The 13,091-nt window shown below is 42.8% G+C and overlaps 2 protein-coding genes across 2 annotated transcripts in view; one reads left to right on the plus strand and one right to left on the minus strand.

Annotated features, from left to right (window-relative positions):
- Window positions 1-2,105, plus strand: part of LOC106608565 (cysteine-rich protein 3) — a 29,008-nt gene extending 26,903 nt beyond the window's left edge. The window contains exon 7 of the mRNA XM_014206549.3: window positions 1,473-2,105. Within this exon, the coding sequence (XP_014062024.2) occupies window positions 1,473-1,610 (138 nt within the window). The 3' untranslated portion in view covers window positions 1,611-2,105. The remainder of the gene's footprint in view (window positions 1-1,472) is intronic.
- On the minus strand, window positions 2,093-13,008 carry LOC106608559 (solute carrier family 22 member 7). Its single transcript, XM_014206528.3, has 10 exons — window positions 12,529-13,008; window positions 12,115-12,218; window positions 7,477-7,631; window positions 7,092-7,260; window positions 6,855-6,978; window positions 3,948-4,057; window positions 3,459-3,673; window positions 2,959-3,067; window positions 2,659-2,871; window positions 2,093-2,352 (listed from the first exon to the last, which is right to left on the minus strand). Exons 1-10 carry the CDS (start codon window positions 12,904-12,906, stop codon window positions 2,271-2,273), a joined length of 1,659 nt encoding a protein of 552 aa, XP_014062003.1. The 5' UTR covers window positions 12,907-13,008; the 3' UTR covers window positions 2,093-2,270.
- Between the last annotated feature and the right edge of the window lie 83 nt (window positions 13,009-13,091).

The following is a 13,091-nucleotide window of genomic DNA, read 5'->3' on the forward strand; positions in this document are numbered from 1 at the left end:
GTCTACTACAGTTACTGATGACCCGAAGCGAGGGCTGCTTTTAAGATCAACATCAGTGTTTCTGTGTCGAAATTCACAAGTAAGGTTGATTTGATTGATTTTATTATTAAAGTGTCTTGCATTTTCAGGATGCCTAGCCCACATGGACTTATAAGACAATCTGAAGATGCATTGATGTTGGTCAATTAAATCATACATAGAAGTGATTTAGCTCGTCTGGTAGGCTTGTGTCACTGGGCAGCTCACGGCTGTGCTTCCCTTTGTAGTCTGTAATAGTTTGCAAGCCCTGCCACATAAGATGAGCATCGGAGCCAGTGTACAGTAGTATGATTCAATCTTAGCCCTGTATTGACGCTTTGCCTGTTTGATGGTTCGTCACAGGGCATAGCAAGATTTCTTGTAAGCTTCCGGGTTAGAGTCCCACACCTTGAAAGTGGCAGCTCTACCCTTTAGCTCAGTGCGAATGTTGCTTGTAATCATGGCTTCTGGTTGGGGTATGTACGTTACAGTCACTGTGGGGACGACGTCCTCGATGTACTTATTCATAAAGCCAGTGACTGATGTGCTGTACTCCTCAATGCCATTGGAAGAATCCCGGAACATATTCCAGTCTGTGATAGCAAAACAGTCCTGTAGTTTAGCATCTGCTTCATCTGACCACTTTTTTAAAGACCGAGTCACTGGTGCTTCCTGCTTTAATTTGAGCTTTTAAGCAGGAATCAGGAGGAAAGAGTTGTGGTCGGATTTACCAAATGGAGGACGAGGGAGAGCTTTGTACGCGTCTCTGTGTGTGGAGTACAGGTGATCTGTAATTTTTTTCCTTCTGGTTGCACATTTAACATGTTGATAGAAATTTGGTTGAACTGATTTAAGTTTCCCTGCATTAACGTCTCCGGCCACTAGGAGCACCGCCTCTGGGTGAGTGGTTTCCTGTTCGCTTATTTCCTTATACAGCTGACTGAGTGCGGTCTTAGTGCCAGCATCTGTCTGTGGTGGTAAATAAACAGCCACGAAAAGTATAGCTGAAAACTCTCTAGGCAAGTAGTGTGGCCTGCAATTTATCACAATATACTCTTCTTCAGGTGAGCAAAATCTAGAGACTTCCTTAAATTTCGTGCACCAGCTGTTGTTTACAAATATGCACAGACCCCCCTCATCTTACCGGAGTGTGCTGTTCTATCCTGCCGGTGCAGCGTGTATCCCGCTAGATGAATATCCATGTCGTCATTCAGCCACGATTCCGTGAAACATAAGATGTTACAGTTTTTGATGTCCCGTTGGTAGGATATTCGTGATCGTACCTCGTCTAATTTATTGTCCAATGATTACACATTTTGTCTAATTCGAGGTGAGTGATCGCTGTCCTGATATCCAGAAGCACTTTTTTTGCCGTAAGATACCGTTGCAGAAACATTATGTACAAAATAAGTTAATTGTATACATTTTTTTTAAAATTGTTTCCCTTTTTACAGCATGAAGGGATACCTTATTGCCACGTCCCTTGCTACGGCATCCTGTATGGACCAAAAGGAGTGAACATCGGCAAGGTGGGCTGTTACATCTATCAGAAGGAAGACATGGAGCAAACTGAAATACCCAGCCAGTCCTAACTACACACTAAAAGTGAGATGAATGGGGTTTCTGTTTGATTAGGGTAATTTCAGTGACTGATTTGAGTGACTGAAATTACTGAATTGAGTGACTGAAGTGATTCACTGACTGAATTGACAGGAATTGCAATGGAACCGACCACACGCTTGCTGATAAACATGAGGTATTTTTGTGTGTATTTTTACATATTGTTTGTATAACGTAATAATGTTTCACAATATTTAAATCACTTTTGCAACCTGCTAAGCACACAGATTTATAAAATATGTATTTAACAACAGGTTCATATCTAATATTAAAGATTGATTGCATACATTTGCCGATGGTTATGGTGAGGAAGAATGCATAAAGAGTTATGATACATTATCAAAGATAATATTTTGTTCCTCATTCATATGAAACAGAAAGGAGTCTTTACTAAATAAGAGAATGCAGTATTGCAATTGGGTGTACAATTAGAATTTGTATAGGAGGAATAAAATGAATTATGCATCTCTTGTGTCTTGTTTTATTAAATCAGTGCTAGGTTTGAATGTTGTTTTTGATGTGGAACAAACACACAATACAATGAGGTTACTTGAAAAGGTGTTTGAAAAAACTGTTGTTGGTGCACATTTGGGCATATAAAAATTTTTATATACAGAAGGAATATCTTAGTATCAATTTCCCCCCTCATCGTTGGCCTTTGATTTTAGAGGGATTTCTGTTGTTTCCACAACTTGGGATCCAGCCAAACTTTTCCTAGAATTGTACATAAAAAGAATAAACACATAGTCATTGATAAAACACTATGATATTCATAATCATCGATAACCATATTTGCAAAGAATTTACAGATTGTACACTGGCAAAATGCTTGCTTGAGAAATTGTGGTTTGCTAGGTTTAGGCTAGCATTTTAGAATTGTAGAAACGAGGCAATGGCGGAGCGATTTCGGCATATTTAGCCTTTAATAGATGCATTGTGATCTGTCTAGTGCGCTGCTCTTTAACGCACCTTGGATTGAATCCCAACCTAAGTGTTTATATCACAGAGGCTATATCATACCCTGTCTGCCCGTCCTCAATGTCCTGAATGGTCTCTGGTAGACAGCGGTCACGTGTCTCAGGCAGCATCCTGGCCATCAGGCTAGCCAGCAGGGCTATGGAGCAGAGGAGGACCTGCGGAAGGTCCCTCCACACCTCGTCAAGCAGCAGGATGAGAGGGGCCAGAGACACTCCCAGGCGACCCATGGACGAGTTGTAGCCCATGCCGTTCTGCCTGAGAGACAGAGAGAGAAATATACAGAACACACATTTTGACCTGTCTTTAGCTACACTTTAAATCGGAGACACAGGTGTGATTTACCTGACCACAGTAGGGAACAGCTCAGAACTGTATAACACGACAGTTGTGAAGGATGCTGCTGAGCAACCCTTCCCCAGCACCGCCACCACCGTCCTTAAAACGGACATGTCTGAAGTGGAGGAGAGGAACAACATGACCTTTCCTTTAAGTCAAAGTTTCCCACCATATTTAAATATTTAGGATGAGTTCATAAATAACTGAAAAAGACTGGAACACACCCCAGCAGAACCCGATGATAACTTGTGTAGAGTTGTGATAACTCCTTTAGAGATGTGATAACTCGTGTAGAGATGTGATACTGCCCGGGTCTGTTCTAACCCAGCTCTAACACACCTGATTCATCTAAGCATGGTCTTCAATTTAGAAAACTATAGTTGAATCAGGTAGTATGTTAGTGCTGCACTAGAGGAAGGGCAGTATTGACAGCTTCAATACATTATAAGATGTCTCCTGGACTTGAATTGCCCGCCTCCCTGATCCCCCACAAAAAAAGCACTCACCTCTGGGTAGGAAAATATTAACAGCGAGACAGATTCCAGCTCCTAGCAGAGATCCTACTTCTGTGTTTCTCCTGCCCACCTTATCCAGAAGGTAGTACACTGATAGTTTGGCTGGGAGCTCTATGGCACCATATACAAACTGGGTAAGATATATGTTGAGCCCAAATCCAGTGATGTTGAAGCTAATACCATAATATGTTGAAGCCACACCATACCTTTGGGATGAGAAATCAGGTTGCCATTGTTGGTGTTGTTAAACAGTGTAGAGCTATGCAATGTGTTTTGACACAGTTTGAGGTGAGCTAAAAGTCAAATTTAAAGTTGAATTTACATTTCAGGATATTCTCTTATGTGGATATTAGATCAAAACAGTCTTACCCAACTTGATACAATCAGTACATTCCTACATTATTGTGTGTAGCCAGACATGATGAACATGCGTTTACTAAAGCAACTTGTATCAGATATCATGAGACCGGGGATAGTCACCATACTATGCCTGTGAGTAGAGCCAGTCTCCTCATCTTTGGGGTCCTGACCAAGTCCAGGTAGGAGTAGGTTCTGTCTTTTCTCTCTGTCACAATGATACTGGACAGAGTCTGGTGACGAGAAGAACAGAGGCGGATCAGTTGCTTAATCCTAAATCAACCCCTAGACTTTATCTCCTCGACGCTCCTGTAGATATGAAAATATTGGATATACACTGCTCAAAAAAATAAAGGGAACACTAAAATAACACATCCTAGATCTGAATGAATGAAATAATCTTATTAAATACTTTTTACTTTACATAGTTGAATGTGCTGACAACAAAATCACACAAAAATAATCAATGGAAATCCAATTTATCAACCCATGGAGGTCTGGATTTGGAGTCACACTCAAAATTAAAGTGGAAAACCACACTACAGGCTGATCCAACTTTGATGTAATGTCCTTAAAACAAGTGAAAATTAGGCTCAGTAGTGTGTGTGGCCTCCACGTGCCTGTATGACCTCCCTACAACGCCTGGGCATGCTCCTGATGAGGTGGCGGATGGTCTCCTGAGGGATCTCCTCCCAGACCTGGACTAAAGCAGCCGCCAACTCCTGGACATTCTGTGGTGCAACGTGGCGTTGGTGGATGGAGCGAGACATGATGTCCCAGATGTGCTCAATTGGATTCAGGTTTGGGGAACGGGCGGGCCAGTCCATAGCATCAATGCCTTCCTCTTGCAGGAACTGCTGACACACTCCAGCCACATGAGGTCTAGCATTGTCTTGCATTAGGAGGAACCCAGGGCCAACCGCACCAGCATATGGTCTCACAAGGGGTCTGAGGATCTCATCTCGGTACCTAATGGCAGTCAGGCTACCTCTGGCGAGCACATGGAGGGCTGTGCGTCCCCCCCAAAGAAATGCCACCCCACACCATGACTGACCCACCGCCAAACCGGTCATGCTGGAGGATGTTGCAGGCAGCAGAACGTTCTCCACGGCGTCTCCAGACTCTGTCACATCTGTCACATGTGCTCAGTGGGAACCTGCTTTCATCTGTGAAGAGCACAGGGCGCCAGTGGCGAATTTGCCAATCTTGGTGTTCTCTGGCAAATGCCAAACGTCCTGCACGGTGTTGGGCTGTAGGCACAACCCCACCTGTGGACGTCGGGCCCTCATACCACCGTCATGGAGTCTGTTTCTGACCGTTTGAGCAGACACATGCACATTTGTGGCCTGCTGGAGGTCATTTTGCAGGGCTCTGGCAGTGCTCCTCCTGCTCCTCCTTGCACAAAGGCGGAGGTAGCGGTCCTGCTGCTGGGTTGTTGCCCTCCTACGGCCTCCTCCACGTCTCCTGATGTACTGGCCTGTCTCCTGGTAGCGCCTCCATGCTCTGGACACTATGCTGACAGACACAGCAAACCTTCTTGCCACAGCTCACATTGATGTGCCATCCTGGATGAGCTGCACTACCTGAGCCACTTGTGTGGGTTGTAGACTCCGTCTCATGCTACCACTAGAGTGAAAGCACCGCCAGCATTCAAAAGTGACCAAAACATCAGCCATGAAGCATAGGAACTGAGAAGTGGTCTGTGGTCACTACCTGCAGAATCACTCCTTTATTGGGGTGTCTTGCTAATTGCCTATAATTTCCACCTGTTGTCTATTCCATTTGCACAACAGCATGTGAAATGTATTGTCAATCAGTGTTGCTTCCTAAGTGGACAGTTTGATTTCACAGAAGTGTGATTGACTTGGAGTTACATTGTGTTGTATAAGTGTTCCCTTAATTTTTTTGAGCAGTGTATATATAAGCAATATGGAAAAAATCCCACCCAGACTTTAAGAGGGAGAGTAAACAGGTCCTAGATCTATTTGTGCTGTCTTGCCAACTCTGACCATAGGAGTTAGCAAGACAGTCCCTGTGCACAAGAAGGCCAAAGTAACCTGTCTAAATAACTATCACTCCATAGCACTCACATCTGTAGCCATGAAATGCTTTGAAAGGAAGGTTATGGCTCACATCAACACCATCATCCCAGACATCCTAGACCCACTCCAATTCGCATAACGCCCAAACAGATCCACATATGACACAATCTCTATTGCGCTCCAAACTGCCCTTTCCCACCTGGACAAAAGGAACACCTACGTTAGAATTCTGTTCATTGACTACAGCTCAGCGTTCAACACCATAGTGCCCTCCAAGCTCATCACTAAGCCAAGGACCCTGGGACTAAACACCTCCCTCTGCAACTGGATCCTCGACTTCCTGACGGGCTGTCCCCTGGTGGTGAGGGTAGGCAACAACACATCCGCCACGCTGACCCTCAACACAGGGCCCACTGACACTCTTGCACTGGCTCTATGCACAATTACTGGAATCTACCCACTCATACTACACTGACACTCCAACGCACACATATACACACACACACTACATACGCTCACACACACACAAAACACATAAACACATCCATGTTGACTCCACACACACATACACTTTCACACTCTTTTATACTCTTCACATGCTGCTGCTACTCTGTTTATTATCTATCCTGATTGCCCCACCTACATCTGATTATCTGATCCTGATTACCCCACCTACATGTAAATGTTACCTCAATTACCTCAACTACCTCGTACCCCAAGCACATTGACTCGGTATCCTTGTATATACTGCAGCCTTGTTATTGTTTAATTGTGTTACTATTTTGTGTTACTATTTCCTTTTTATTTGTTAATTTCCGTTAAGTAAGCATTTCACTGTATAATCTACACCTGGTGTACTCAGCGCATGTGGCAAATACAATTTGATTCGATTTGTGCACAAACAGATCTGGAACCAGGCTAGAAGGAAGAGTGAAGGAATTTAAATAACCATATTGCTTAAACTTATCCTATCCTGGCAATTGCTTACCTCTGGTGTAATTTTGGATGCAAACTCCTGCTTCTGGTTCATCTGGGCACATTGTTGCAAATAAAAGTTTGCTTTCTCAAACTTCCCATTGGCTATGAGCCACCTGGCTGACTCAGGAATCCACCTATTGGAGGAGGTAAAGATGTTATTCACAATAACACAGCAACTGTTAACTGTCCATTCATTTGTTCGTTAGTCCCTCCCTCCCTCCCTCCCTCCCTCTGACCTCCCTCTGACCTCCATGTGAGTATGGCCAGGGCGAGAGGTGAGGTGACCACTATGGTCAGCTGTCTCCAGTCTTTCACACAATAGGCAATGGCTGGAATCATGGAGTTACCAAACGTCCAGGACAGGCTGTCAATCACTCCCACTAATTTTCTGTGCTCAATGTCCACCCACTCAACGCCTGAGGACAACACAACGCAACACCAGATGAGTCAAGGATAGTTTCTGGGACAGCATGTGGGTTGTCTGTATTCATCTAGTGGTGGGTGGGCTTTGTGTGTGTGTGTGTGTGTGTGTGTGTGTGTGTGTGTGTGTGTGTGTGTGTGTGTGTGTGTGTGTGTGTGTGTGTGTGTGTGTGTGTGTGTGTGTGTGTGTGTGTGTGTGTGTGTATAATCACTGAGTACTGATGAGACGATGACAATGCCAGTGATGCCGAACCCAGTGAAGAACCTGAGCACAGCAAACATGATGAAGGAGGTGGAGAAAGCACTGGCAATACCAAACAGCATGCCAGAGATATAGGACACCAGGAGCATGGTCTTCCTACCAAACCTAGAGAAAAAAGACAACATGTGAAGATAAAGTGAACAGAAAAATATCTAATTACATTAAGTAGCTTTCTCCGAGCTAGAATGGCCCATAGGACAGGGGCCTATTTCCTGTCTCTGTAGTGTGAGGCAACTCCCCTCTTTCAATTAGAAATATAATAAGATAAGCTTATGTAAAGAGAATACAAATACAAATGTCCCCTTAATTTGATCGATTTAAAAATATTAAAGACCAAATGTAGCTGTTTTTATATCAATGTCAAATTGTCAGTCTCTCTTGGATCAAAGTAGAGGAAAGATAAATGTTAATGTGAGAAATATTCATGTGTTGAAAAAGCTCTGACAGACAAACTTACCCCACCAGACATGCCACCAAATCCAGAATGAATTCAAGGAACTCCCTTCCATCTCAAATTACACAAGTAAACAGCAAAATGTCCTTTAATAAATAAATAAAAAGCTCACAGCACAATGCCTCTGCCCTTTTTTTCTTTTTTTAGGGGGTAGATCAGCTTTAATATTGCAGATAGATTGTAGCTTCCCTCAATGTAATTGTGTACATCATTTCCAATCCCCCTATCTTACCTAAATAACTCATAGGCATATGTGTACTGATGTATGTATGCGTGTAACTGCTAGATGTTACTGAATGTAAATGTTCTATATGAAAATGAAAATGTAATATATGAATGTATTAGGATATAGGCATAGAGTAATGGGTCTCTGTTTCTCTCAGTGCTGTGTTAGTAGGACCTTTCTAGGTTCTATTGTTATTATTTTAAATGTGTGTAGTTCAGTCCTTGAGCTGTTCCTGTCTATTGATGTTCTGTAATATGTCATGTTTTATGTTTCGTGTGGACCCCAGGAAGAGTAGCTGCTGGTTCAGCAATCGCTAATGGGGACATAGCCGAGAGAAGATGTTTGCGGGTGGGGGTGCTGCAATTCTTTTTGCATACGGCTGTATCGGTCTGATAATACAGGAGTAGTAAACGCCCAATACAATACTTTTGCGAGAGAAAAAAATGTCATGTCTCCCGAGCTGCAGAGTGCTAAATGCGGAAGACACATTTCAGTTGAAGGCATTCAGTTGTATAACTGACTAGGTATCCCTCTTTCCCTTTCCTATATCAGTCCACTAATACCGGAAAGGCCGGCCCGCAGCCGTCTGGCAGATTGAAGAGGGCGGCATTTTCTGAGCTAAACTGACCAAGACACACCTCCAACAACAAATTAAACCTCACATAATTCTGCCCAAAAACAATGACAATTTCTCTCAACAGTGGCATATGGACTTTTTAGATGAGCGCTGATGCCTGTAATAAGTAGTGCCCACTTTGTCAATGGCAGGGATGCAAAATATTTTGCTTGTCCATTCCCAGTGTGCCTCTCCAGGGTGCTGTTGGAGAGACGCGTCGCTGCCACGCTCCACCAACATTCCGTCAAAATAATCTAACATAAATCATGTAGCAGATATAGTATATGTTAGAAAGAGTATGTGGCTTTTTCTGTAGCTTACAGGCTGGAGATAAAATGTATAAGTAATGGGACAGACACTTTTTACGTCATGCAGGTTTCTCTGATCAAATAGCCTAAACTAAATGGCGCCTAATCATATAAAGCAATGTGCTGACATGTTAACAAACCACATATACTAAAAACAGGAGAGGCCAAAGTAAAACGGACAATATGGAATGGATAATCAGGCTACTCAAAACTGCTGTCCAGAGGTTTCACCCCTTGGGCTAAATTGTCATGATCATTGGTTTCAAGTTTGTATCCAAAGCGAAAAATAAAATACTTATGCATTTCCCGCTGTGTAAACACATTGCAAATAGGCTCAGGATAACTCCTGATAAAGTTGGGTAGCTTAAACAGCCAAATTGATTAGTGTGGTGGAAATGTAATATTGATTAGTTACAGGAATCAGGACTAATAAAGCCAATGGAAAAGCTTGTTTTAGAAACAGTGGGACTAAGACATGGATGAGCATTCATAAAATTACATTGCAGGCAGACACTGTAGGATACACCCCAGTAAGCACAGACCGATGTCTTTTGGAAGTCTTTTTTTTGGTCCTGTCTGGACCAGCAATCTTTTTTTTGGTGCAGTCTAGACCGGTCTTGATTTCCACGCCCACAGACGTTGGTTTTTGGTCCAGTCTAGACCAGCCTTGATTTTGCTCAACGATATGTTTGGTTCGGATTTGGTGTGGTCACAACCGGCCTTGAATTCTGGAAAATACATATTGTCTTTTCACCTTTCATTCAGAACCTAAATCGAACCTAACTTCAACGTCTGGAAAATACGGATTTTAGACAACTTTTCAACATAATTTTGCTTACTCTGAGTATTATAGTTTTGCATTGGGCAATACAGTATTTTGGTCTCACCTAGGGTGACAGAATTGCGAGGACCAGCCCTGAATACAGGCGTAGTAAAGGCCCAGTGCACTACTTTTGTAAAAAAAAAGTTTCCTGCAGCTGAAGACGGACGAGTTGTAAAAGCCAAGTAATTTTTTTTACAAATAATAAATAAATATTCCCATTTTCAGGGGGTGCTGCAGCACCCTCAGAACTCCTACCTCCAATGGCTATGAATGGGGATCCTAATAAAATATTAAATACTAATACAATTATGTACCATATAACAGTTTTCTATTAAAGTAAAAAATATATAAAAAATAATGCTTTTTAGAAGAATAATTCTTTCTCAAGCAATAATTTTGAGGGGAAAACTTTTATAGGTTTGGAATTGTCTTTGTTATTGGTAAATTAACACATTTTCCACCTGGTGTTGTCACAAGGCAAGCCACAACTCCACCCATGCAAAACCTGCTGATTAGAAGGTCCTGTGTATATTGTATTTTCAACCACTACACTATATATAAAAAAGTATGTGGACACCCCTTCAAATTACTAGATTCGGCTATTTCAGCCACACCCATTGCTGACAGGTGTATAAAATCAAGCACGCAGCCATGCTGTCGCCGTAGACAAACATTGGCAGTAGAATGGCCTTACTGAAGAGCTCAATGACTTTCATCGTGGCACCATCATAGGATGACACCTTTCCAAATCATTCGTCAAATTTCTGCCTGCTATAGCTGCCCTGTTTAACTGTCTAGGAGCACGAGCGGCTCAGCCACGAAGTGGTAGGCTACACAAGGTCACAGAACAGGACCACCGAGTGCTGAAGTGCAAAAATAGTCTGTCCTCAGTTGCAACAATCACTACCGAGTTCCAAATTGCCTCTGGAAGCAACGTCAGAACAAGAACTGTTCATCGAGAGCTTCATGAAATGGATTTCCATGGCCGAGCAGCCTCACACAAATCTAAGATCACCATGTGCAATGCAAAGCGTTGGTCGGAGTGGTGTAAAGCTCGCCACCATTGGACTCTGGAGCAGTGGAAACGTGTTCTCTGGAGTGATGAATCACGCTTCACCATCTGGCAGTCCGATGGACGAATCTGGGTTTGGCGGATGCCAGGAGAACGCTACCTGCCCCAATGCATAGTGCCAACTGTAAAGTTTGGTGGAGGAGGAATAATGGTCTGGGGCTGTTTTTCATGATTCGGGCTAGGCCCCTTAGTTCCAGTGAAGGGAAATCTTAACGTTACAGCATGCAATGACATTCTAGACGATTCTGTGCTTCCAACTTTGTGGTAACAGTTTGGGGAAGGGCCTTTTCTGTTTCAGCATGACAATGACCCCGTGCACAAAACTAGGTCCATACAGAAATGGTTTGCCGAGACCGGTGTTGAAGAACTTGACTGGCCTGGACAAAGTCCTGAGCTCAACCCCATTGAACAGCTTTGGGATGAATTGAAACGCTGATTGCGAGCCAGGCCTAATCACCCAAAATCAGCGCCCGACCTCACTAATGCTCTTGTGGCTGAAAGGAAGCAAGTCCCAGCAGCAATGTTCTGTGGAAAGGAAAGGCTTGTCAGTGGAAAGGCTTGTCAGAAGAGTGGAGGCTGTTATAGCAGCTAAGAGTGGACCAACTCTATATTAATGCCCATGATTTTGGAATACAATGTTAGACGAGCAGGTGTCCAAATACTTTTGGTCATGTAGTATATCAGGAAAAAACACAAATACCTATTTTTTTACACTTTTACAGTGTTAGTTTAATCAGCTGTACAAAATTATACAAAGAACAGGAAAAACTCATTTTGACTGCACTGGGCCTTTAACAACTTAACAACTTTTTTGTTTCCATTCAGAGACAGTCTACTTCATGGTTTTAGGTCATCTTGGAAATCCAGAACTAAAATTTAAAGTAATTGCATCAGATGCTCGATTAAGATCTGGGGAAAGACGTTAGAAAATATACTAGAAGTTGTTGCGATATTAGTCGTTGGATCCACACATTCTGTTGACAGACACTACCATGCCAGTTATGTTACGTACGTCTGTACACAAGAGATTCGTTTTAAGGTGACTCTAAAATCCACTGTCTGTGAATTAATAAATGATTGTTAACTTACCTGTCACTCAAACTACCATAGGTCATTGCTCCGAACATCACTCCCATGAAGAAGATGGTGGCTGTCGCCTTATTTTGCCCTTTCTGGTCACACACCAAGTCCCACTGATGTAAGAGGTAGAAATAAGAATAAACAGACAACTCATTCAAGGTACCGTATAAATGAGAACAGCCTCTCTACTTCCCTTTTGTGAAAGAATTTAATTGAGTAGCTAGCACTGCAACATTATTCAAGGATGCATTCAATGAGATTTGTACTTACAAATAATACTTAATTTCTATGCAACCATGTGTAGTGGTCGAAAAATGACATTCAATGAGTACAACATGGCCTTTCATTCAATGAGACATTCATTGACTACATCATAACCTTTCGACTTGTATAGTCTAGTGACAAAAAGACAGAAACGCTTACCTCTGTAGCCAGAGTGGATTTGAAGGTGCTGTTGTCATATACCCATCCATTCTGACAGGGGACTGTAGCTAGGTCACTGTCATTGGAGTTGGACAGGAGGTGGAACTGGGGTTCTGGGAACATCTTGCAGGAGCTTGGAGTCCCATCTTCCTGTACTGGAATACTGACAGTCAGTCTCTGCTCCTGGGTCAGATTCCCAAAGACACCCTCATCATCCAGAGCGCTGAGGTCACAGCGGTGAGAGGGCATGGCCGCTATAAAGTTACCCAGCATAAAGTGACAAGGCAGGGTGAATCGAGCAATGAAGCTGATAATAATGATCATAATCTGGAACCGTCCAAATCCATTGATATCCGAGAGTAGGTGTTCAAACTTCATCTTCCACTTGGCCCAGACAGACTTCTTCTAATAATGAAAGCACAGCAATCACACCCATTCACATTCGTACTTTGGATCCAAGAAAAGATATCATAATCTTTTACCAAGTCTAAAGGTTGTCTGTCTGTTGGTCCAACTGTCTCATTGTTAGTTAAATCTTGCGAAATAGATAAATCTTTTACTGT

The sequence above is a fragment of the Salmo salar genome, chromosome 01 (genome assembly GCF_965601325.2).
Source record: "Salmo salar chromosome 01, fSalSal1, whole genome shotgun sequence".
NCBI lineage: Eukaryota > Metazoa > Chordata > Actinopteri > Salmoniformes > Salmonidae > Salmo > Salmo salar.